The sequence below is a fragment of the Rhinoderma darwinii genome, chromosome 13, assembly GCF_050947455.1.
Source record: "Rhinoderma darwinii isolate aRhiDar2 chromosome 13, aRhiDar2.hap1, whole genome shotgun sequence".
NCBI classification, from domain to species: Eukaryota; Metazoa; Chordata; class Amphibia; order Anura; family Rhinodermatidae; genus Rhinoderma; species Rhinoderma darwinii.
Genome location: NC_134699.1, coordinates 3598940 through 3626351, shown reverse-complemented (window position 1 = coordinate 3626351; position 27412 = coordinate 3598940). Strand labels below are relative to the sequence as shown.

At 42.8% G+C, this 27412-nt stretch overlaps 1 protein-coding gene and 1 long non-coding RNA gene across 3 annotated transcripts in view; one reads left to right on the top strand and one right to left on the bottom strand.

Moving 5' to 3' along the window:
- The window catches only part of LOC142665691 (prefoldin subunit 4-like), a 270809-nt gene that overhangs the window by 183686 nt on the left and 59711 nt on the right, over positions 1-27412 (bottom strand). The window contains exon 4 of one of the 2 annotated variants that reach the window (XM_075845436.1): positions 2112-2254. In XM_075845436.1, the coding sequence (XP_075701551.1) occupies positions 2112-2131 (20 nt within the window). In that variant the 5' untranslated portion in view covers positions 2132-2254. Of the gene's footprint in view, positions 1-2111; positions 2255-27412 lie in introns of those variants that run through there. The other variant, XM_075845437.1, reaches the window with a different exon arrangement.
- LOC142665694 (uncharacterized) lies at positions 10037-12949 on the top strand. Its single transcript, XR_012851546.1, has 3 exons — positions 10037-10216; positions 10920-11060; positions 12630-12949. It is a non-coding gene; the product is annotated as an uncharacterized LOC142665694 (long non-coding RNA).

The window sequence follows — 27412 nt, the reverse complement described above, 5'->3', positions numbered from 1 at the left end:
ATTCTTTTGTGTCATGTGATGCATGTGGTGAAAGCCTTGGAGGGCCTACCGGGGTCCCTGATCGCCAGTTCTACAGTTAGTGCCCAGGTATCAGACTCTGGTCCATGGTCAGTGAATGGCAACTGGTCAATGCTGAAGTCAACCCTTGTTAAGTGAGCACTGGGACTGTAATTGGAGTACTGTGGCTTGCTCTCGTATATTGGCACTGGGACTGTTATCGGAGCACTGTGGCTTGCTCTTGCATAGTGGCACTGTGTCCGTTACTGGAGTGCTGTGGCTTCCTCTTATATGGGCATTGTAACGGTTATTGAAGCACTGTGGCGTGCTCTCGTATTGTAGCACTGTGACTATTATTGGAGCACTTGTGGCTTCCTCTTATAGTGGCACGGGGACTGTAATTGGAGCACTGTTGCTTGCTCTCGTATAGTGGCACTGTGACTTATCGGAGCACTGTGGCTTGCTCTTGTATAGTGGCACTGTGACTTATCGGAGCACCATGGCTTGCTCTTGTATAGTGGCACTGGGACTGTTGTTGGAGCACTATGGCTTGCTCTTGTATAGTGGCACTGTGACTGTTGTTGGAGCACTGTGGCTTGCTCTTGTATAGTGGCACTGGGACTGTTGTTGGAGCACTATGGCTTGCTCTTGTATAGTGGCACTGTGACTTATCGGAGCACTGTGGCTTGCTCTTGTATAGTGGCACTGTGACTTATCGGAGCACCATGGCTTGCTCTTGTATAGTGGCACTGGGACTGTTGTTGGAGCACTATGGCTTGCTCTTGTATAGTGGCACTGTGACTGTTGTTGGAGCACTGTGGCTTGCTCTTGTATAGTGGCACTGGGACTGTTGTTGGAGCACTATGGCTTGCTCTTGTATAGTGGCACTGTGACTTATCGGAGCACTGTAGCTTGCTCTTGTATAGTGGCACTGGGACTGTTGTTGGAGCACTGTGGCTTGCTCTTATATGGGCACTTTTATGGCTATTGGCGCACTGTGGCTTGCTCTTTTATATGGGCACTGGGACTGTTGTTGGAGCAGTGTGGCTTGCTCTCGTATAGTCGCACTGTGATAACACTCAAATAGGGGTATGTAATAAACCTCCAACAGTGTGAATGTCAGCTTATTATAGTAACATCAGAACAAGGAGTCCAGGTGATCTATGTATATACAGTAAAGATGTATTACACTTGTTGTAATCATACAATAACGTCTGTAGAGAGTAATCTTTTGCTCATTTCAATACACAGATTATCACTCGGCTGTTATGTATGAAACATGGTAAATAAATAAAATCTTTATGATAAAACTTAAAGGGAACCTGTCACCAACATTGGTCACCTCCTCACCGGCCGCTGCTCTCAAAAGTTAATTGCCGCTTTCCCCTCTCCTAAACTCCTCTGGCCCTATATAACGGTCTGCAAACATTTTGCGTATTTATGGTAATAATTTGGCAGTCTCTTTCTTTCCTCTTTTATGCCCTCCCACCGCTGAAAACGGGTCCACCCTGAATGCTGCCAATCAAAAGTAAGGAGGCGGAGTTAACTCGGAAAGGCTTGAGGAATGAAGATATGACTATTATGGTCATCATCATACAGCACGGGAACACTAGAAGACTGAATACTAAAAGGTACAGAGCTACTAAGAAGATAATTATAGGTTACATAAAAAAAATTCCCCCACTTCCACCTGGTATTGCTGGTTAATAGGGGAAATGCTGGCGACAGGTTCCCTTTAAGTGATGTCCCTCAGACTAAGGCCCCATATGCGCACGACCGTAATGGTTTTTACTGTCCACAAATACGGATGCACATCTGCAACTGTCTGCAATTGTGGAAGCGCCCATAGACTTCTATTGGCAACTCCGTGACGCAAATGCGGACAGGAATAGGACATGTCCTATATTTTGCAGATTGTTTCTATGGCCCGGACACACATCCGTAAATATACAGAAGGGTGTCCGTGGCCTATAGAAATGAATAGGTCCGCAATTTCACCCGTAATTTCAGATGAAAACTATGGTGGTGTACATGGGGCCTAACAGGTAAACTGCAGTGGAGGCACAACTGTCCTTACTATTATTAGCGGATAACATGAATGGAGAAGAAGTTACCTGTATATGAGCAGATTCATTGGATTTGGGAAGAGATATTTGCTCAGACTTAGAACTTCAGGAACAGAAAGCGGTTGATTTCTTATGAGCAAAACAAACTTTGTGATATTTCTCTTCTTTTTGCTGCAGTGTCCCTACAATTACTAATAAAAATAGTCATAATAAAACACAATATAAATAATAATAACACTGGCCCTGTTCACACTGAGTTGTTTGCAGGCAGAAAAAATCTGCCCCTGCCTTTTTTCAGCTTTTTTCACCTGCGACCATTGAAGCTAATGCAGGGACTGCAAAAAACCACTCATGACGGGTTTTTTCTCCCTCCCATTTATTTCAATGGGAGCTCAGAGGCGGAAACTGCGGCGAGACATGCCGCTTTTTTCCCCCGCGAGTGACAAAATTCCGCCCGGGAAAAAAAAAACACCTCTGCCTCCCATTGAAATCAATGAGGTTTTTTTTGCATGGATTCCGACGCGGTGTCCGTGTCAAAATCAGCACCAAGGAACTCTGTGTGAATAGGGCCTAATGAAAAGAACACCAGCCCTACTAAGAGAAGAAGTCGTGATGATGAGGATTTATTTTTTTCATATAATGTATCATTAGAACGTTATTCCTATATTGATCTTACATTGTAACAATTATATTATTATTAGTTATTATTTTTATTATCATTATTACCATCACTTATATTTTATATAAGTTGTATAATATAATAGTTATAAATTAAATGACAGTTCACTAATAAAGTTAATATAATGCGAACGTTAATTTATTATTTATTTTTTCAATATTATCATTATTTTAGGATATAAATGAAATATTATCTACGTGATTAGAACGGCTTCAATAGTGAGGTGGATTTCTTGTGTGCAGAGACTCGCAGCCTGTGAACCCTGTTAATGATTTTCCCAGCAGATGTTTACGGGTCTGTCACCACTTGCTAAGTCTTTTAGCTTCGAGGAGCGCAGCCTATGATCGCCTTCCTTTTATATGCCCCTCATCATGTAAAGCCCATGGGGACAGAGCCTCAGCCACACCTCGAGCTCGCAGTAAAGGTCTCCGAGCTGAGCTGTGACATAATGATCAGAACCATCCAGCGCTGTGTTTGATTATTTAGCGGTGGTTTCCGTCAAGCTGTCAGTTGTGAGCGAGAAGGCCAGCACTTTTGTCATCACGCCATGGAGGCGATATTATAGTCACACGTGTTCTAGTATTACAGGTACATTGGATCACACATGCTGTAGCGCTCTCCATGCATTTATTCTGGGTGGTTACCCATGCATTTTCTTTTCATTTAGGCGGAGTTCACACGGGGCGGATACGCTGCATAAAAGTACGCAGAATATCCGTCCTGTGCGCCGCAGGGAATTCCGGGTGAAAAAACGCACCAAACTGCAGCACTTATACACGTTTCATCCCAGAAGACCGCTACAGCCTGTGATTGGCTGCGGCAGCGGTCACGAGATGAAGACTCATCCCAGGAGGCCGGCCTGGTGGAAGAAAAATAACAGACTCCTGGGTAAGTATAAGATTATTTATTTATTTTTTACGAAGTTGCGTTTTTTGCGGCGGAATCGCTGCGGACCCGCCAGAAAACATGCAACAACTGATATTTGTTGCAAGTTTTAACTCTCCATTAAATTTAATGGGGAAATCCCAAAACAAATAAGCAGCGCTTATGCAATTACAATGGTCATGCTGCAGAATAAAATTCCGCACCGCAGGTCGATTTCTGAGCATTTTTTCCGCTCAGTATTTACGCAGCGTGTGGATGAGATTTGTTTGATCTCATCGACTTTGCTGCTACTGTATTTGCGGCGGATTTTCCGCAGTATATACGCAACGTGTTAACTATTCTATCGGAGGTATATATTTCAGGAGGGTTTTCAAACGTTACTGTGGCCGGAAGGCTGCAACGTATGCCACTCCATAGGCATGCAGTGGTATATATTGCCAACGGTCGCTAATTGTATAAAAAAGGTGTAAGGCTGGGATCACACAGAGTTTTTTGCAGGCGGAAAGTCTGCCTCAAAATTCTGTTTGGAATTTTGAGGCAGATTTTCCTCTGCCTGCACGCCGATTTTCGCGGCGTTTTTCGTCAGCGGCCATTGAGCGCTGCAGGCAAAAAACGCTGCGAAATACGCTTTCTCTGCCTCCCATTAATTTCAATGGGAGGTCAGAGGCGTAAAGGCCCAAAGATAGGGCATGTCCCTTCTTTTTCCCGCGAGACTGTTTTTCCACTCGCGGGAAAAAAACCGCCTCCGCCTACCATTGAAATCAATGGGAGCAATTTTCGGCCGTTTTTTGGCGCGTTTTCCGACGCGGTTTCCTTGTCAAAAAACTCTGTGTGAACTCCCCCTAACGCGCAGTATGTGGTTTTTTTTTGTTTTTTTTTACTGTATTCCTGTTTGCAGAATAGCGCAGTCTACTACACTATGCTTTACAGCAGAAATAAAAGGTAAGCGAAAGCATACGGGCCATGCATAAAGGACACTCATGTGGTATATGCGGGGTGCACAGGGCCCTATGGATAAATTCTGCGTTTCCTGGGCCGAACATACATGATGTGAACAGAGCCTCAACAAGAATGATAAAAAATATATATATATATTTTTTTTAGAAATAAATATAAAATGTACCGTATTTTCCGGATTATAAGGCGCACCGGATTATAAGGCGCACTTTCTATGAGCGCCTTATAAGCAATCTTGTTTCATATATAAGGCGCACTGGATTATAAGGCGCAGCACATTACCGTTAAATAAACCATTGCTCAGACTGCAAGTCAAAATTTATTACACTTTTTAACAATAACTTGCAACTGGTTCAGCTGTAATTGCAAATCAAAACGTTTACCGTACTTTTTCAGTTCATTCCTCCACCAGAAATCCATCAAATCCGTCATCTTCAGTGTCGGAGTTGAACAGTTGGGCGATTTCGGCATCAAGCATGGGGTCCTCCTCTTCATTATCCGAGTCGGTCTCGTTGCTGCTGCTAGGCTCTTCAGTGGTGATTCCAGCCTTCCTGAAAGCTCGGATGACACTGGAGACTGATACATTCTTCCAGGCATCCACGATCCACTGGCACATAGTGGCATAACTCGCACGGCGTTGCCTCCCTGTGTTGGTGAATGTGTGGTCACCTTCTGTCATCCAATGCTCCCATGCAGCTCGCAATTTAACTTTAAATGACCTGTTGATGCTGATATCTAGCGGCTGGAGCTCTTTGGTTAATCCACCAGGGATGACAGCAAGCTCCGAATTAGTTTTCTTCACTTGGGCTTTGACAGTATCGGTCACGTGGGCGCGCATCGAGTCACAGACCAATAGGGATGGGGATTTGTGAAAAAAGCCACCCGGTCTCTTGACGTAGACCTCCCTCAGCCACTCACTCATCTTCTCCTCATCCATCCAGCCCTTTGGGTTAGCCTTAATGATGACACCAGCAGGAAAATTTTCTTTAGGCAAAGTCTTCCTCTTGAAAATTACCATGGGTGGTAGTTTCTGGCCATTAGCCTGACAAGCGAGAACTACAGTGAAAGATGACTTCTCATTTCCTGTGGTACGTATAGATATCGTACTGGTCCCTGTTTTCTCAACAGTACGGTTTACGGGGATATCGAAAGTGAGGGGAACCTCATCCATGTTAATAATGTGTTCTGGCTGGATATTCTTTTCATTTATCTTGGTTATGCAGTAGGTGCGGAAAATGGCCAGCTTCTCTTCATAATCCTTTGGTAATTGCTGGCACACAGTAGTTCTGGTGCGAATGGAGAGATGACGCCTTTTCATGAAACGAAAGCACCATGAAGGACCTCCTCGAAAGTCCTTGATCTCCATGTCACGTGCTAAAACAGTGGCTTTGAGTCGAATAGAGACAGTGGAGACGCTTCTACCTGCGTTTCTCTGTTCCATAACCCACTGTTCTATTTTGTCCTCCAACTGTGGCCACCTTGCTTTGTTTCCTCGGAAACTCAGTTTGGTCTTCTTTACTTGGTGGAGGGCATCTTCTTGTTTTCTCCACTTACGCACCATGGATTCATTAATGTTGAATTCTCTTGCAGCTGCCCTATTTCCATGCTCTACTGCATAACTTATAGCTTTAAGCTTGAAACCTGCATCATAAGCATGTCCCTTAACAGGAGGCATTTTTTGGGGTAGTGGGTATAGTTAACGCTAAAGCACAGATATATTGCAAGGATCCTGCGCACAGAGCTGTAAGTATCACTCAGTGTGGCTCCTGACTACGGTGGCCGTAATGCTCAATCCATTTATGGATACTGTAAAAACCCAAGTGAAGAATAAATTCATAGGCGCACGGGGGGGAGGAGCATGGTGTGTGCTGTGGTATGCCGCCGCCGACCCCTGCCGCCCACGATAGAGGTAAAGGATCCTGTATGAACCCCTCTCTTTACTGTCGGGTTCATATATAAGGCGCACCGGATTATAAGGCGCACTTTCTATTTCTGAGAAATTCTCAGCATTTTATGTGCGCCTTATAGTCCGGAAAATACGGTAATTTGTGTTTATGTTGTTATCAGTAGGAATATATAGTAGGTTTCTTTATTTCTTGCTTTGTTCTTTTTTTTTTTCTTGCTTTGTTCTCTATTCTATGACTTTTTTTTTTCCACAGAAGAGTTTCTCCAGATCCCAGTCTTGGTCCTGGACAGAACAGGGTTTCTCCTGCTTCCTACCCTCCTTCCTCTTGAAGTGTCATTATTCGTTGTGTCTCCAGAGAAGGCAGGCAGCAGGGATCCGATTTCCCAGATTGCTTTGTTCACAGGCAAACGATCCATGTGGAATAAAAAGCAGTTAAACTGGCTGATCGGGCTGAAATTAAATGTAAGGAGCGTGGCCAATAAGCCCTCCTCGTGCTACCATGTCTAATTATACATCACTTTGCTAATGACACAGGGTGTCCTTAAACCGAGACGTTCCCTTCTTGTCGTGTCAAAATCCTGATCCCGTACAAAGATTTTTTTGTTATTTTTGATTTCTTACAGATGAACCAAAATAATGATGGCGACAAAAATAATTAACAGAACGCAATGAAAAATGCAAATGTACACAAATGATAAAAATATTCTATAATGTGATGTAAAAAGAACAGAAAAGTATAAACACTATGTAATGATCCCAATGATTAGTGAACTTTGTAGCTTCTAAGGGGGGTCCTTTCACACGTAAACACGGGTAAAAACGGGTACGTCGACGATATATCGAGTTGTTAAGGGGCCTGCTCACATCAACGTGGGGTTTACGATCATCGGTTCCGTGCGACCTTTCCGTCGGAGGAACGGAAAGCAGACTACTCTATTGTTTCCATTAAAAAAATGGAAAATATAGAACGATAACAAACGGAAACCAACAGCAATGGAAGTATTACAATCGAAATCAATGGTAATGCAAATGGAAGCTATGATGTCCGTTCGGCTTTCCGATCATCGGTTCCTCCGAGGGAATGGTCTAACAGAACCAATGAACGGAAGCCCAACTTTGTGAACATGCCCCAACTCCCAAAGGCATGCATGTCACAAGAATAGTATGTTCTTTCATAAATTCAATCTCTTTAAGATCGCTTGTGTTTCCTCCTCTCCTCCTGTCTCGTCTGCTTAAAGGGAAGGTGTCACAATTTTTTTTTATATATATATATATATATATATATATATATATATGTTATTGCTTTTAGTATGTTATTAAAATAAATTTTATTTATTTGTGTTTTTGTGTTGTACTTTTTACTTTTTTCTCTCTTTTACCTCTCTATGGGGGCTGCCATTTTTGTTAAATCTCTGTATGTGTCGATTAACGACACATACAGAGATGGAATACGGCACATACATCCCATAGTGAATACTAACAGGAGCCGTTCCATTCAATATAGCGTACGCCGTCTGTGTGGGAACGGCGCATGCGCCGCTCCCACACAGTCCAAAAGGAAGGTCTTCGGCAGAGCGACATCCGGCGCCATTTTCATGTGGACCGGAAGCCGCGGCCGGACAGTAAGATGACTACTTCCGGTCGCGGCTTCTGTCCATATGTTCAGAAGCAAGTACTAGGAGCAGAGGCAGCGGCAGGAAAGTTATGTTTGTGTATGTTCGTGTTATACGGTCTGATTACCACTGTATCTAATCCTCCTACACTGTGCATTCGCTCAAAAAATGGCGGCACACAGTGTAGGAGGTTTGAACATTCAACCCCCTCCTTTCTCCTGGCACTAGCCAGGATAAAGGAGGGGGGATTGTTTGATTACACTAGAGCGAGTGTGTCTTCTCCAATTTTGCAGCATAAAGCAATGCGGTTGCTCTACCACATGCCAATGCTGCAATTTTGGGAATTGCTCCCTCTAGTGACCAGAACATGGAAATGTTATAAATTAGAATCTAATTTATAATATTTCCTGACTTGTGAAAAAAAATAAAAAAATGAGAACAATGTGTAATCACTTATATACTAACTGTTTAACAAAAAAAAATTTAAAATATATATTTTTCTAGCGACACATTCCCTTTAAGACCAGCAGATGACTATTTACACGAGGGAATGTACCGCAGACAAACTATAACTTTTAGGTTATTATAAAATATTTGCTTGATGACAAACTAGCAATTTCTCACTGATCGTGCAATCGGTGCACATATTTACACTTGCCAATGATTGCGAACTTTGATTCGATCTTACGATATTTTATAATTTTCCCATGTAAAAGGCTCTTTAGTAGTTCTGTCAAATATGTTATAAGCCCACTATAAAATTATAAGGAACCTCAAATATTAAATTTCGTACATTCAGGATTCTTTTTTGCATTAATTTACAAAGTTTACATTTAAAGGAAAACTTTGTATTGTATCTGCCTCGGCAATGAGACTTTCAAATTGTCACATTCAGAAACTGTAAGGTAAGATTGTTGCTGTGGCAGCCAAGTCTTGAGGCCTTGTGTACCCTCCCACGGCGGTCCCTCCTGGAAGAATTCACTGTAAAGTACTGACCCTACTTACAGGACATATCTAGCTCTTTAGTTGGATATCTGATAGACATTGAGGATGCTTGACGGCTATATAATGCAGATGACCCCCAGTCGAGGCCCCATTGATATGGAAAAGAAAATCAGACTCAGCAGCTTCAGGTATGGCTCCTCTCTGGCCTATGAACACAATCCTTGTAATCCTGCAACATAGATCTGGATGACCTCATCCGAGCCCCCCGGATCTTCTAGGAAGGTCAACCAGAGATACTATCTGTGACCAGAGGATCATTCTCTCACAGAAATGAACATTGCTCAGACAGGAGAGTGCTAACAGTGTCCCAGGATGGAGGATTAGAGGCCGGGGAGGCACCAGGAAGATCTGTGACAGCAAAAACCCAAAAGCTCCAAACATGTTGAAAATTTCTGTCATGATTGCAAGTCACATACAACAGATAAAATCACAATTACATGAACATTTTTCCCTATAGAATGTAAAAAAAAATAAAAAATACACACATTATGAACTTTGTGTATCTGAAACAGATAACATGATGCGATAGATAGATAGATAGATAGATACGAGATAGATAGATAGATAGATACATAGATAGATAGATAGATAGATAGATAGATAGATAGATAGATAGATAGATAGATAGATAGATAGATAGATAGATACGAGATAGATAGATAGATAGATAGATAGATAGATAGATAGATAGATAGATAGATAGATAGATAGATAGAATGGTTTACTAATATATAGACAAATTTACTTCTTGGGTGAAAATTGTACTTTCCAGTTCCAATTGTAAAACATTTGTCAAGTGACATCACTGCTCGTGCTACAATTATAATGTGTATCTAATCAAAACGACATCACAACTCATCTGATATACAGAGTACAGATAGCCATGTGGACTGATAGTGAGTGAACAACTGGGCTGTAAGACAATATTTCTGGTGGTAGAATAGACAACATGCCTTGTGATGTCATTGTCAGGGAAGCTGGAGGGGGATGAGAAGATGTAAGGAAGTTCTTCCATGGCTGCTCTTACATCTGAATACAGTGAAGAAGCTGATAACTTCCTGAGAAGACGGAAACGTCAACAATTATATCCATCAACTCCAGCATCTCGGTATTAATATTTAATACATTTATTTCTTCACTCATTATTTTAAGCTTCATCTCGGCGACCTGCTTCAGTCTACCTATAAGGCCCTATGTATAACACGACACATGTAATAGACATCCACTTCTCTATTCACATTACAATGCACTGCCCTGATGCACGCTTTAATATGGCTCCAACCCGGAAACTTTTGATGGACGCCGTGCAATCAATTATTGTAACTGCCATCACCATCCATTTACATCACACCACCCCGGGCACCCAGTCCTCTTCTATTACCCCCTGTGAGAATATTACTAAAGGGTTCCCTTATCATTGACTATTAGGGAATGCTGAGCTGATAGGAGGCGGCAAGAAGTGAAGGATCCCCGTCCTCTGATAGCCAGAGCCAAAAGCCACAGTTTCTCTCTTTCCTGGACGTCACCAGTGTTCATAGATATCAATTAACGTCTAATGATTTCAATCCAGCAATCTATTGGTGTCAAATCTAGTTCTCCCCGGCAATATCTACTGATTCCATTGTCTTCCAGCAGCAGAGCCCCCCGCCTTGATCAGCTTCTCTCTGGAGGACCCCCTTAATAGTGGCTGCACATGCTGCGGATAAAATATAATACACATTATTACCCTTGGTCACCCTATACTTATAATGAATGAGTAAGGACGGTGTTGCTGACTTAATATAAGGGTGTTCTCCTCCTGTTTTTTTAAGAATTCCAGCAATAATAGAAGTGCAGCCGGGACCAGGCTCCACACGATGTCTCTGCGGTCACATTGTCTGCACAGTGAGAGATAGAATAGGATCGGACTGACGGGTGCAGACATGCTGGGACGACGGTTGTGTATCAGAATAGTAAGAGCGGTTACCTTTACTGTGAGGACGGGTAGTTGTAAGTTTTCTACAGCAGGGGAGCATTTCTTTAGGGGTGCCCCTTAGTATAAAAAAAAAAAAAAAGGGGTCTATATAAGGCTGGACAAAGACAGATGGGAGCTCTACCATCAGCACATGGGGCAGGTCTTTCTTCTATGATAAAAAGGAATGGCATCAGATATATGATGCAGCGTATAAGGAAATAAGCTCTAGTTCAGACAAATGTCAAAAAGTACAAAATTGTAAATTTTCAATGTCAATTGAAAGAAAACAAATGCAATACAATTGCTAAATATGATTCAAATCACCGATCTGAAGGTTAGAGTCCTGGAAACGTATTGGATAGAGTTCCTTTATAGTCTTCTCAGTTAGATCCAGGGCTTTAGCCGATAGAGACAACACACACGTGGAGGATTGGCGAAAGAAAGGGGGCGTTCCCCCGAAACATCGCACAGGTGTTGTCAGACGCCAATCTTCCACGTGTATTGTTTCTGCTATCGGCTAAAGCCCTGGATCTAACTGAGAAGACTATAAAGGAACTCTAACCAGGACATTTCCAGGACTCTAACCTTCAGATGGTGATATATTTGAATCACAAATGCAATACAATTGCCAAATGTTTTCGGTCAATTGACATTGAAAAGATATAAAGCACAATTTTCTACTTTTTGACATTTCCTCTGAACTAGTGCTTATTTCCTTATACGCTGTATCTGGAAGGTTGAAAGCACCTTTTATTAAACTACCTCACCCACAGGCTAGTTCATCATTAAGGTCAGAAACTACATACCTGAACCAGATATATGATGCCTACATTGAACCATACCTCCCAACTTTCAAGAATCGCAAAGAGGGCCAACCAAATTTTCCCGACGTTGGGGATTTCGATCCAGGAGGAGCCCCTGATGTCACTGTCCATATATGGACAGTGACGTCAAGGGCTTTCTCAAGATGCTTGCGCTGCTCTGGCCGGGGACTCCATACTGGAATGCTGAAGCAGGGAACTGACGGTTCCCTGCTTCAGCATTGGCTTCAACTGTATCTGCGTCCTGAGGACACAGATACAGTTGAAACCAGGACATACCACCGGCTCCCCGGGACAGCGGGACACTGCCCGGAATCCGGGACTGTCCTGCTGAATTCAGGACTCTTGGGAGGTATGATTGTACAGGTTGAAAAAAGTGGAATTATCATTGCCTAATATCACCCCCGAATACGAACCTTTTTGGAAAAATTATGTTCAGTATAAAGGGCTATGTCTGCACAAACCCCCATTTGCTTATTGATATAATTCAATTGAATTGCAGGATGGGAACTTTGCTGCGAGCTTCTCTCTTAGTGCTAGATACATAAATATAATATACCTTATGCAAGACAAGTGGGACTCTGAACGTCAAGGACAGAGACACTGGTAGCCTTATGTCATGCTCTGCCCCCATCTTGCTCTAATGCAGTATAACATGGAACTGTGGAAAATGTTGTGTCCCACAAGGGAAAATCAATTTTTTCCACCGGAAAAAATAATAATTATTTGATGATATTTTGTATCAGTTCTACAGTGACACCATCTCAGTTCCAGTTCCTAAAGTCCGTTCTGTTTCCTACTGCTGCAATACCCCCGCCCCTCCCCATTAACAGCTGCCAGGAGCAAGGAAGGGGTTAACAACCAACAGGTGATGAAATTCCCGTTGATCTCCAAAGCTTCTGATGCAACACAATCCAGGAAGGGGGGATGTGAAGTCCCCTTAGACCCGACTGTAAATGAAGTAACACGGTGGAGAGTGTGGTTTACAGGTAGATGTATCCAGCATGTAAAGAGTTATATCATGGACGCCGGCGGTATGGCTTCCATTACAGATGATGGGCTCAGTGACAGGTTGTGTGGGAATGTATATGTGATAGGTCATGAATATAACATTGCTCGGCTGGAGAGGCAGGAATAGGACGCGTTACCCCTGCTGCCTGCCGTGTCCGGGAAGAAGAAGCGGTTGTGGTGTCAGGTGATGATGCAGAACACTTTTTTGGTTGGAAATATCACCTGGAAACCGGTTCTTCTGGTTCTGCAAAATGTATTCGAGCGGCTTGTGCTGCCAAAACAGGGAGTAAAGAGGCAAATATGATCATATCCCATATGTGTGTCAGGTGTCTACACAACTAACGTGGGGAGCGAAGAAAAACAAACAGCATCTAAAGGGACGGACAGAAAAATATTACACATATATATATATATATATATATACACACGTACGTGTGCGTGTGTGTGTGTATATATATATATGTGTGTGTGTGTGTGTGTGTGTGTGTGTTAGAGGGCAGGACTTGAACACGTTAGGAACAAATTACAAACGGAGTTATATTTTCTGAAAGGTATAATTATAGAGGGACTACCCCTCCCATCAGTTTGTCTCTGGAGGACCCACAATCTGAAGGTTGTGCAAGCCCGACAAACACTCGAAACAGAAAAAGTCCACCTTAATCTGTCCTTAGTTCGGTCATGGAGACAGATCAGAAGATTGGAGTCCATGAGCTGGGTCGCCCACCAATCAAAAGAGCAATGTGACTGTCGCGTCCGTGACAAGTGGTGGAATTCACTTAATAGCGCAAATTTGGTGATCAGACGCATTGAGTCCTGGGAATCTGGGTCTTCCTAAGAATCTGCGAGGGTCTCATATACCATACCTGATGACACGTCTATATGACTGGTGCGGTTCTGCCTCGTCTTATGAGGTCATTTGTGGCCTTTAATGTCTTACAGGCCCCTGTTGAGCCCCTCCCCCATAAACCTATAGAGAGGTTATTCTGTATGTGGATGACTATGAAGAACAGATGAACAGAGTCTCACGGCGCAGAAAAGCTGGGACAGGCAGGAATTTCATACATGTACCATTACAGGCAGAACAGGACACGCCAGGCCGGATATGCAGCATTACATTCATCATCAACATTATCATTAATTATAAATATGAACATAATAACAAGCAGAGAAAGAAGACGACGCTTCCTACAATGTACAGAAAAGAACGACTAACGAATGTAATACAACGAGTAAGAAACAACATAAATAGTACAGCCAAAAGGCAGAAATAGAGCAGTGTCCAACACTAGATATTATCCAAGACTTCAAGTATCACACACGATAGGCTTAGATACAGTAGCACAGCAGACAGTATCACACGATAGGATTAGATAAAGCGGCTCAGCAGACAGTATCACACATGATTGGATTAGATACAGCACCTCAGTAGACTATCACATAATAGGATTAGATACAGTGATTTAGCAGACAGTATCACAAATGATAGCTTTAGATAAAGCAGGTAGGCAGGCAGTATCACACATGACAGGCTTAGATACAGCAGGTAGGCAGACAGTATCATACATGACAGGCTTAGATACAGCAGGTAGGCAGACAGTATCATACATGACAGGCTTAGATACAGCAGGTAGGCAGACAGTATCATACATGACAGGCTTAGATACAGCAGGTAGGCAGACAGTATCATACATGACAGGCTTAGATACAGCAGGTAGGCAGACAGTATCATACATGACAGGCTTAGATACAGCAGGTAGGCAGACAGTATCATACATGACAGGCTTAGATACAGCAGGTAGGCAGACAGTATCATACATGACAGGCTTAGATACAGCAGGTAGGCAGACAGTATCATACATGACGGACTTAGATACAGCAGGCAGGCAGACAGTATCACACATGACAGGCTTAGATACAGCAGGTAGGCAGACAGTATCATACATGACAGGCTTAGATACAGCAGGTAGGCAGACAGTATCATACATGACAGGCTTAGATACAGCAGGTAGGCAGACAGTACTGCAAATGATAGGATTAGACATTTTAGCAGACCGTATCACACAATAAGCTTAGATACAGTGGCTCAGCAGACAGTATCACACATATTATGTTTAGATACACTGGCACAGCCATGTAAATCTGATAATCCAGAAAATGTGATAATCCGGCATGTATTCGGTCGCATTAATAAAGGAATGTTACTGTATAGAGGTTATTGATAGGTTGTAATACTGGAAGATGTAGATATTCAGAGGCTGCAATGAATTTGTGTCGGTTGTGAAATGATTCAGTGTAATTCTGGATGGGAAACAGGAAGTGACAGGAAAGGCGACAGCTCGATACCTCAACCACACATCGGGTCTTTGATGAAAAGCTAACATTTTCTGCATCCCCAGGTTATAGTTGCAGAAAGTGATGGCCGTTACGGCCAGTGCACGGAGGAGGTTACAAGTACCCCCTTGGTGGGGTTTAAATAAAGCTCCCTCTCAGAAATCTCCCAGGGTTGAGGGCGACATCTGCATTTGAATCCTCCTCTGGAACCCATTCTGCTCTCCAGTCCCCCTGCCGGCCCTGGGAAGGGGCCCCTGGTCCAATCAATCAGGGCAGGAGGGCCGACAATAACGGTTTTATGCGATTCCTTAGGTTCCTTTCATCTGATCTCATGTTTTGAATAATGGTCAACCCTGTAACCAGTGGGTGTGGGATGGGGGCGCTTATTTTCTTCTAAAACAGTCGTACCCGATTAGTGTCTCCCCATAGGAGTCCTGAATTATGACCATAAGCACTTGCTACAATATGACATCCACATAAAGACCCCTGCACACGTGGTAGACTGAGAATCAGCCCCATTTATCTGAGACCAGCACAAAATCTGCAGCATGTGCAGGGGGCCTAACAGTTTTACTATCCGATCCACAGAATAACGCGCCAATTTGGGTGGTGTAATACCAGTGTGACAAATTTTTAATTGAAATATTAAATCGGCAAATTGAAAATATCTTGATTTTGTGTTTAGTATGTTAACATGTGGCTCTAGACTATCAGTAAAGGCTCAGTGTGGCCCACAAGGTATAAAAGTTTGGGGCCCCCCGCTCTGGAGATCGCTCGCAGTACAGCTTTTCACCACTGCAGCAGTAAATACTTTCCATGGACACGAAAGCAGCAGCGTCCTGGCTGTAATCTAGATGGACAGTCTGGACTCTGGAATACAATAGTTTTGGAATGAATCATTTTCTGGATATGGACGGCCACTTGTCTAGATCAGCCAGAATACGTGTACAGATTATCCCACGGTGCCGCCTGTGTAATATCCACTCCGTAGAGTCACGTCAATGAATAAGCCAAGAACATTTGGCTTCTTTTGGAATCTAAATAAAAATCAATTTGTCCCAGCGCTTCCTTTATGCCATGTGAAGCCAGGACTGAGGACGAGCCCCTGCATCATCACTGGGTGGATAGGGTCAGTGCCGCTTATCTCTATAGTTTGAAGATACTTGATGTTTTTCTACACTACATGGAATATACACGACATCACCCTCCAGTGCACATCATTCATTCACCATTCATGTCGCCGGCTTCTCTGAGCTCAGTGCCCACTTCCCTGTCTGAGGGAGCAGATGGCGGCTGCATTTCTGCACTGGGTTGTTGACTATGTAAATGGGAGTCGTGTGCAGCCATCGTTTATCAAGTCACATAAAAGCACCTGATAAGTCCCCGCTGTTTGGGAGTCCGTTTAGCACCAGGGCACATTTGCTTCTCTTATGAGAGCGCTTCCATTACAGTACAGGGCAGTTTAGAAGTTTCCAGTGTACACCCAGCCCCCGACCATGGACAGGAATAGTTATCATAGTCTCATAGTTAACCAGGATCCACAGAAAATCTGATGTGTTTGTGGACAGCTCCTTAACATCTTCTGTTAGGGAAACAATGGTTAAGCAGATTGAATTAGAATCCATCCAGTCTTGTATCCCTGGGAGATAAGTGGCGTCACATGTGCCTGGCAGCTGCTTATCTTAGCCCCCCTGCATGTTAAGTTGGACTGAATGGACATGTTTATGTGGGGGGGGGGGGGGTCGAGAAAGATATATGTCTATGGCCAGCTTTGGACTGTAGGTCTTCTTAGTTATATCTGTTTCAGGGAAATCTGGGTTACATCCAATCTGGTTGGCTCAAAATTCTGAATGCCAAATCTGGCGAGTTATGCAGAAAGACACTGCTGCACTAGATGTGCGCTCTTATGTATATGTATAGCATAAAGAATCCAATGCAAACAATGCACAAAATCACATATTACGAATATATATATGCTCTCTAGAGAATGGCTAAGTTGCATTATTAGTGATGTCACTGCTGCTCTCTAGTGAATGAATAGGCTGCATTCTTAGTGATGTCACTGGTCTCTAGTAAATAGCTAAGCTGCATTCTCAGTGATGTCACTGCTGCTCTCTAGCGAATGGCTAAGTTGCATTATTAGTGATGTCACTGCTGCGCTCTATGAATGAATAGGCTGCATTCTTAGTGATGTCACTGGTCTCTAGTAAATGGCTAGGGTGCATTCTCAGTGATGTCACTGGTCTCTAGTGAACGGCTAGGCTGCATTCTCAGTGATGTCACTGGTCTCTAGTGAATAGATAGGCTGCATTCTCAGTGATGTCACCGCTGCTCTCTAGTGAATGGCTAAGCTGCATTCTCAGTGATGTCCCTGCTGCTCTCAAGCGAATGGCTAAGTTGCATTATTAGTGATGTCACTGCTCTCTAGTGAATGAATAGGCTGCATTCTAAGTGATGTCACTGGTCTCTAGTAAATAGCTAAGCTGCATTCTTAGTAATGATCTTATGTTGTTGATTCAATTCCACCAACAGAATTATACAGCTGCAGACACTACCCACAATGCATTTCCTCTATGGGAGAGTATGACACAACTGAAGCCTAGTTTGGGATTTCAGTAACCCTCAGCACATTACTTCACACTTTCTGCCATAAACTGTACTTGCGACAAATTCTTTTGTCTATTCTTCTTATCTAGTTGAGTCGTTAATCATTTTTGCGGTGGCTCTGCCCTCTGGCTCACACATGCCAAGCCTTGCCTTCAGATCATTTGTTACTGAGCTAATGAAGATATTATGTGGCTTCTGTAAGGTGACCCTGGGCTGTTCCACTCATCATATGCTTTCCACTGCTGAATTTCCTGCACCTGTATGATAATATGCTGCAATCGGTGGTTTAAAGAAACCTAACCTGAGCTCATTGTTCTATATTCTTTAAATATTAAATCTTGTTATATGCACTGAGGGGTCCTGGGTGGTGCTCACACGGCAGCCAAAGCACGTCAACATTTCAAATGCAGATCACCCACTGGGACGCTAAGTGTAAAGCGCCACATGTTCGTACATTGCAGGACTCTCCTTATGACTCTGTTCATCCTGCGCTTCATAGTTCATGAACAGAATGCCCAAACTACATCGATGACTGTCCTGCATTGAAGTAGGAGAGAGACGGGGGGGGGGGGGGGGTGTTTTGTAATAATGCAGATTTATAGGCCATTCAGGGTCTGCGAAAAGCGGGATGACAACTCTTATAGGCATTGCAATTAATGGTTATCACCAGGCATCTGCTATTTTTTATCTGCAAGTTTTGCAATTGCGGCAAGACGGCAATGTTGTTTTTTTTTTTTGTTTTTTTTAAATGACACTGTTTTGCTGCACAGTCGCAGTAAAAACTGCAATATAAAGGAACTTTTGTAAATACATCCTAATCATTTACAGCGGCCTGTATTCTGCCCGTAGCACAACAAATATAGAATGCCATAAAACAGTGCGGAGTCTGACAAGGAAAACACTGGAGAATTTAAATTGTCACCTTGTTAAAAATTCTATTCAGCCGTTTAGTTACATCTATTTGAAGCACAAGTAACATGGTTGTCAATTTAGCTCTTACATGACTTGTCAAACAGCTTTCCTAAAGTATTGAATTCCCTATTTATACAGCGATATGAGGGCAAAATATGTATCACCATATTACAAAGTAGATCTGTCTTTCAGGGGTCTAAGAAAGTTGGGTGAAAATCTTTACATTAGCTATAGTGACTTCAGGAACACTACAGGATTAGTAATGTAATGTATGTACACAGTGACTCCACCAGCAGAATAGTGAGTGCAGCGCTGGAGTATAATACAGGATGTAACTCAGGATCAGTACAGGATAAGTAATGTAATGTATGTACACAGTGATCACCAGCAGAATAGTGAGTGCAGCTCTGGAGTATAATACAGGATGTAACTCAGGATCAGTACAGGATAAGTAATGTAATGTATGTACACAGTGACTCCACCAGCAGAATAGTGAGTGCAGCTCTGGAGTATAATGCAGGATGTAACTCAGGATCAGTACAGGATAAGTAATGTATGTACACAGTGACTCCACCAGCAGAATAGTGAGTGCAGCTCTGGAGTATAATACAGGATGTAACTCAGGATCAGTACAGGATAAGTAATGTATGTACACAGTGACTCCACCAGCAGAATAGTGAGTGCAGCTCTGGAGTATAATACAGGATGTAACTCAGGATCAGTACAGGATAAGTAATGTAATGTATATACACAGTGACTCCACCAGCAGAATAGTGAGTGCAGCTCTGGAGTATAATACAGGCTGTAACTCAGGATCAGTACAGGATAAGTAATGTAATGTATATACACAGTGACTCCACCAGCAGAATAGTTAGTACAGCTCTGGAGTATAATACAGGATATAACTCAGGATCAGTACAGGATAAGTAATGTAATGTATGTACACAGTGACTCCACCAGCAGAATAGTGAGTGCAGCTCTTGAGTATAGTACAGGATATAACTCAGGATCAGTACAGGATAAGTAATGTAATGTATGTACACAGTGACTCCACCAGCAGAATAGTGAGTGCAGTTCTGGAGTATAATACAGGATGTAACTCAGGATCAGTACAGGATAAGTAATGTAATGTATGTACACAGTGACTCCACCAGCAGAATAGTGAGTGCAGCTCTGGAGTATAATACTGGATGTAACTCAGGATCAGTACAGGATAAGTAATGTAATGTATGTACACAGTGACTCCACCAGCAGAATAGTGAATGCAGCTCTGGAGTATAATACAGGATGTAACTCAGGATCATTACAGGATAAGTAATGTAATGTATGTACACAGTGACTCCACCAGCAGAATAGTGAGTGCAGCTCTGGGGTATAATACAGGATATAACTCAGGATCAGTACAGGATAAGTAATGTAATGTATGTACACAGTGACTCCACCAGCAGAATAGTGAGTGCAGCTCTGGGGTATAATACAGGATATAACTCAGGATCAGTACAGGATAAGTAATGTAATGTATGTACACAGTGACTCCACCAGCAGAATAGTGAGTGCAGCTCTGGGGTATAATACAGGATATAACTCAGGATCAGTACAGGATAAGTAATGTAATGTATGTACACAGTGACTCCACCAGCAGAATAGTGAGTGCAGCTCTGGGGTATAATACAGGATGTAACTCAGGATCAGTACAGGATAAGTAATGTAATGTATGTACACAGTGACTCCACCAGCAGAATAGTGAGTGCAGCTCTGGAGTATAATACTGGATGTAACTCAGGATCAGTACAGGATAAGTAATGTAATGTATGTACACAGTGACTCCACCAGCAGAATAGTGAATGCAGCTCTGGAGTATAATACAGGATGTAACTCAGGATCATTACAGGATAAGTAATGTAATGTATGTACACAGTGACTCCACCAGCAGAATAGTGAGTGCAGCTCTGGAGTATAATATAGGCTGTAACTCAGCACTCGGACCCCCACTGAACTAAACTTCTGACATGTCTCTATGACATACCAAAAGTTTCATGAACATGCGGTTACTCTAAGAAAATAAAAGATAACTCCTACTCAAATTTCTGATTTACTAAGATACGGCTACTTTAAGAGGTTATCCCGCGAAAAAATATTAGATATAAAGTAAAACAACATTTGAAATGAATTATATTTTTTCTAATGTGTCTTGAATCCTGCGTCCACATTCACCAGGCAGAGGAGGACATATAATACTTTTTGTAGGATAACCACTTTAAGTTTAGGCACAAACTTTTAATAAAAGTTAAACATCTTAGAGGGTGTATTTATTTATTTGTATGTACGTGTCTATATGTATAATATTTGTATGTATGTCTGTGTTTGACTTTAGGTGTAGAGATGGGTCTGCATATAGGTGTGTAATCATATGCGTGTGTGTGTGTGTCTGCGTGTAGGTGCGTGCGTGCCTGCGTGTAGGTGAGTGCCTGCGTGTGCCTGCGTGCCGGCGTGTGTGCGCGTGGTTGTATGTGCGTGTGTGCGCGTCTGCGTGTTTGCGCGTGTCTGCGAGTGTGGGCGTGTCCGCGTGTGTGGGCGTGTGTGGGCGTGTCTGTGTGTGTGGGCGTGTATATGTGCGTCTGTGTGCGTGGTTGTATGTGCGTGCCTGCGCGTGTGGGCGTGTCTGCGCGTGTATATGTGCGTGTCTGCGTGTATATGTGCGTGTCTGCGTGTATATGTGCGTGTCTGCGTGTATATGTGCGTGCCTGCGTGTATATGTGCGTGTCTGCGTGTATATGTGCGTGGGCGTGTATGTGGTTGTCTGCGCGTGCGTGGTTGTCTGCGCGTGTATGGGCGTGTGTGGGCGTGTGTGGGCGTGTCTGTGTGTGTGGGCGTGTATATGTGCGTCTGTGTGCGTGGTTGTATGTGCGTGCCTGCGCGTGTGGGCGTGTCTGCGCGTGTATATGTGCGTGTCTGCGTGTATATGTGCGTGTCTGCGTGTATATGTGCGTGTCTGCGTGTATATGTGCGTGCCTGCGTGTATATGTGCGTGTCTGCGTGTATATGTGCGTGGGCGTGTATGTGGTTGTCTGCGCGTGCGTGGTTGTCTGCGCGTGTATGGGCGTGTCTGCGCGTGTATGGGCGTGTCTGCGCGTGTATGGGCGTGTCTGCGCGTGTATGGGCGTGTCTGCGCGTGTATGGGCGTGTCTGCGCGTGTATGGGCGTGTCTGCGCGTGTATGGGCGTGTCTGCGCGTATGTGCGCGTGTCTGCGCGTATGTGCGCGTGTCTGCGCGTATGTGCGCGTGTCTGCGCGTATGTGCGCGTATGTGCGCGTGTCTGCGCGTATGTGCGCGTGTCTGCGCGTATGTGCGCGTGTCTGCGTCTATGTGTGTGTCTGCGTGCCTGCGTGTATGTGCGTGTATGTGCGTGCCTGCGTGTATGTGCGTGTCTGCGTGTATGCGTGTGTCTGCGTGTATGCGTGTGTCTGCGTGTATGTGTGTGTCTGCGTGTATGTGTGTGTCTGCGTGTATGCGTGTATGTGTGTGTCTGCGTGTATGCGTGTGTCTGCGTGCCTGCGTGTATGTGCGTGTCTGCGTGTATATGTGTGTGTGTGTGTGTGTGTGTGTGTGTTTGTGGGATTTCGCTGGCTGAATGCATTGACTTCCTGTGTAGAGATTCTTACTCCACCAGCACTCAACTTCCTGACTTCTGAGGCTCTCGGAAATCCTAACCTTTGTATTTTGCACTTAATCTTTTTAATTTATTAGATTTACTTATAATGTTTATGACACTAATTCAGATGTCCCTGCAATAATATATCTGATCTGATATTCTACTATTAGACATTCTGGATCTAGCAGATGAAACTATTATGTGATTATTTTTCATAGAAGTCTAAAAATATTTCAAACTGATCAGACCCTCCCACATATAAAAAGGTAAAGGAGACATTTGTGTTTATTCCATTTTTTATACCAGTTATGGTACAGGATAAATATCTCTAAGTGACAACATGTGTCTGGTCATGTGCAGTAAAGCAGGAGGATAATGGCTGCTGTAAATCCCCAGGGGGGGGCACTAATCAGACGTTGCTCAGTGTCACTCACCAGTCTCATGTTCTACCTAGTAACAGCCAGGGATTGGCCGACAAGAGGAGTCAAGTAAATGAGCAAACTGGTACATGGGCAGCATAATCCTGTCCGTGGAGCTGTAAATCCCCTCTATATCAAAACTTTGAAACTTCCCATCCAGAACAATTCACACGTAGCAACAGAAGCAGCAATAATATTAAAACTCAGATACATTTGGAAACAGAAGAGATGGCAGAATAAGTCTAGTGCCACCTACTTCTGTGGGCTTTTCAGTGTTTCATTTTTGGATTGTTTATTTTCTATTTATTTCATTTGTGACAGTTTTATTTGTGTTTTGTAGCTTAATAAATACTTTCTATGTTCCTCTAGTTGTATGTTATGTCAGTGTGGTACAATGTCCGATCATTTCTTGTCTAGTCACCCATAGGCCTGATAACCTATATGACTGATAAATAATACTTATATTGATTTTCCTCATGTCGGTGGAGATGAAATAATCAATTCCAAATCCTGGGGTTTGCTCCATTGCTCAGAGCGTTAACGTCACATGCTCAAAGATTTTCCTGGTCGCTACTTGAATCACTAATCTAGTATGAACAATAATTGGGCAAAAACTTGACGTGATGCGCCCGCTGCATACAAAGGCTATGTTCACAAGGCAGATTTTGCTTGGCGGGTGCTGCCGCAGAATTATTCCTGCCGTCAGAAGGAATATTCCTACTCCCATTCACTTCAATGGGATGTCTGGGGGAAATACACCCGAAGATCAGACCAGACGCTTCTATTGTCTGAAAAAAAGTCAGCTAGCGGGAAAAAGAAGCGTCCGCTTCCCATTGAAATGAATTGGAGGTGAAACTTAGTGGCGGAATCCACAGTGGATTCTGCCGCTAAAAATTACTCTGTGTGAACAGGGCCTAAAGATTCTGGTTTGAAACATGAATCAAATACCTGTAGAAAAATACAGCAAAATATGGTGAATGTTTTGGTTTATGTGCCGCGGTATGTTCACGCGGAGAAACAGGATTTCTTTAGGCCAATTTTGACCTGCCTGCACTTTCTATGCCACGTTTTTGCGGCGTTTCTTAGCCGCGGCCATTGAGTGCCGCAAGCAAAAAACGATGCGAAAATCGCTTTCTCAGCCTCCCATTGATGTCAATGGGAGGTCAGAGACGGAAACGTGGGTAGAAGGAGCATGATGCTTTTTTTCCCGCCTCCCATTGAAATCAATGAAAGGTGATTTCAGATGGTTTTTGGCGCTATTTCTGCAAAAAAGAAAAAACCAGTGTAAACTAGCCCTGATATCCCTGCTGTCTCCTGACAGGATCAGCTGTGAATATAGCATTAAGGCCATTTCACACTGGCTGATAATTGGCCGGTGCAGCGAGTGCCAATCACGAGACATGGTTGATCGGCGCTCGTTTGCTCCTGTCACACGGAGCTATGGATGGGGATGAGCGGTTGTTACTCCGATCTCTCGTCCCCATACATTATCATCATGTCGGCCGCGCGTCTCCTGTTTACACACAAGATGCGCTGCTAACAACAAAAATATTTTACTTTTTTAAAACGACACGATCAGCAGATGATTGAGCGTTCTATGAATGCTTCTCTGCCCAATAATCGCCCAGTGTAAAACCCCCTTTAGTTCACACAATATTTTGTCACCAGGACTTTCTACTTTTAGACAAGAACATCGGTGAAATAAATGTATAAAAAAGGAAGAGACCAGAAGAATAAAACCATTATCCACTCACCCTCCTAATTTGACAGGACTTGCGCCCCAGAAACTCAGGCTGTGTACCTCAATCTATAACATCAAGTGAAGGGGGACTACTAGTACTGCTACTGATGTCATTACAGAGTATGGTAAAACAGACAACAGGGGGCGAACATCTCTGCCTGTGACCCGTGATTAAAGTGAGTGGGGGAGGTGGTTGGACCTGGCTTCACGGTTCTGAAGGTGTGAGTTTTGTGTGTTGTGTGTGTTGTGTACTTAACACTGTTGAATTACTTGGAGGGTTCAGTGACGAGGATCCCTCCCTGATGGGCACTTTTAGGAGGTTGTTTAGTGGGTGCAATTGCTCCCTTTATCTCATTGTTATCTACATAACTGTCCCGGATGTTTAATGTATATAAAATAATGTACTAATATATAGAACGTTATTGTTGGATGGTTATATGCACACACAAATACAGAGTATAGGAGGACATTTAGAAAAGGGGACATGGTTTTAAGTTTATTGTGAAATAAAAGTGGTCTCTTGATGCATAGTCTATTACAATAAATCACAATGATATTTGTAGCTCAGGTGGATCACTTTATGTTGGCAACAACTCCTGATGGCAGAAACATTTTACCTACATGAGGGCCGAGATTCATTTCCCCGTACGTCCTGCTGTAATTCATCATGTGACTGGTATTCTATATTTTTACATAATTGTGACATGGAAGAATCTCTTCTTCTCTATGCAGAACTAATGCGAAAATTCAGTGCAACAATGTAACAAGTGCTCCAGTATATTACATCACACGCTTCACACTGACACATGAAAAGAGGGTCAGCTACACAGACAAGGGGAGAGAGATGGATCTAATATCAGACTAAAACTATATGAGACATGAAGCAGGAAGCTGAATACACAAAAAAGTCTATGAAAGCAGGAAAAGGAGAATCTCAGAACTCAGGATATGTACAAAAACAAACAGGTGCCCCACAGCCAGGAACTCCAAAACACACACAAAAATTCTCCCATCCATTAATGTTCAATGGATTTTGGAAAAATAGTTGCCTTTGTGGCTCGTGGCAGGAGGATAACTCCACAGTTCTCAAATTCTTTTCTAAAAATAATTTATTTCTTTAAGATAGATTTAAACAAATAAAAAGACAACATACGACGCGTTTCAACCAAGTACCTAGGTCTTCATCAGGCATAAATAAATACAAAGACTCTACAGTTCTTAACCCCTTCCCCCTGCTTGCATTCTGGGCCCTAATGACCAAGCCATTTTTTTAATTTTTCCATTGTCACATTCGAAGAGCTATAACTTTTTAATTTTTGCGTCAACATAGCTGTATAAGATCTTGTTTTTTGCGGGACAAGTTGTACTTTTTAATAGCACCATTTCCGGGTACATATAATTTATTCATTAACTTTTATTGACTTTTTTGGGGGGTAGATAGAAGAAAACCTGAAATTTCACCACTCTTTTTTTGCGCCCTAAATCTACGTTGTTTACCGTGTGGTTTAAATAACACAATAACTTAATTCAGCGGGTTGTTACGATTGCAAAGATACCAAATTTGTATAGATTTTGTATGTTTTACTAGTTACACAGTAAAAACACTTCTTTTCAAAATTATTTGTTCTTGCATCTCCATATTTGAAGAGTCATAACTATTTTATTGTTCCGCCGATGCAGTTGTATGAGGGCTTTTTTTTGCGGGACGACTTGTAGTTTTTATTGGTACCATTTGAGAGTAGATGCGACTTTTTGATCACATTTTAATCACATTTTTTTTTAAGTCAGGATTAACAGAAAACAGCAATTTTTCCATTGTTTTTTTATTTATTTTTACGGCGTTCACAGTGCGGGTTAAATAATGTAACAGCTTTATAGTCGGGTTCGTTATGGTCGCGGCGATACCAAATATGTGTGACTTTTTTGCTTTATTGTGTTTTTTTTTAATAGTAAAGCATTTTGTAAGGGGAAAAAGTGGGTTTTTCATTTTATTTTACATTTTTTTTAATTAACTTTATTCAACTTTATTTTACTTTTATACTAGTCCCACTAGGGGACTTCACTATGTGATCCTCCGATCGCTATTATAATACACTGCAATACTTCTGTATTGCAGTGTATTACTGCCTGTCCGTTTAAAACGGACAGGCATCTGCTAGGACATGCCTCCGGCATGACCTAGCAGGCATTTACTACGGGCAGACCTGGGGGCCTTTATTGGGCCCCCGGCTGCCATCAGAGACACTGACACTCGGCGATCTTATCGCCGGGTGTCGGTGGGATGAGAGGGAGCTCCTCCCTCTATCCAAAACCACTCAGATGCGGTGCACGCTATTGAGCTACTTCTGGCAGCTGAGAGCAGGGAGATTTAACGGCTCCCTGCTCGGTGTACTTCTAATGCAGCGCCGTGGAATAGCGGCGCTGTAGAATAAAGCCCATTAATGACCGCTGTGAAACGGCTTATCGGCGGTCATTAAGGGGTTAAATACTCTCATCTCGATTATTTTGACTGGGTCAATTGCACGGGGGTCCAAGTACAAACGGGGACTGGTTAATTTGCTCGATCACGTATTGTTCTATTCATTTCCCTTTTCTTTTTCTCCTGTCTTCACTGGGATTATAGTAGTTATATTCTTGTATATAGGAGGCAGTATTATAGTAGTTATATTCTTGTATATATGGGGCAGTATTATAGTAGTTATATTCTTGTATATAGGGGGCAGTATTATAGTAGTTATATTCTTGTATATAGGGGCAGTATTATAGTAGTTATATTCTTGTATATAGGAGCAGTATTATAGTAGTTATATTCCTGTATATAGGAGGCAGTATTATAGTAGTTATATTCTTGTATAT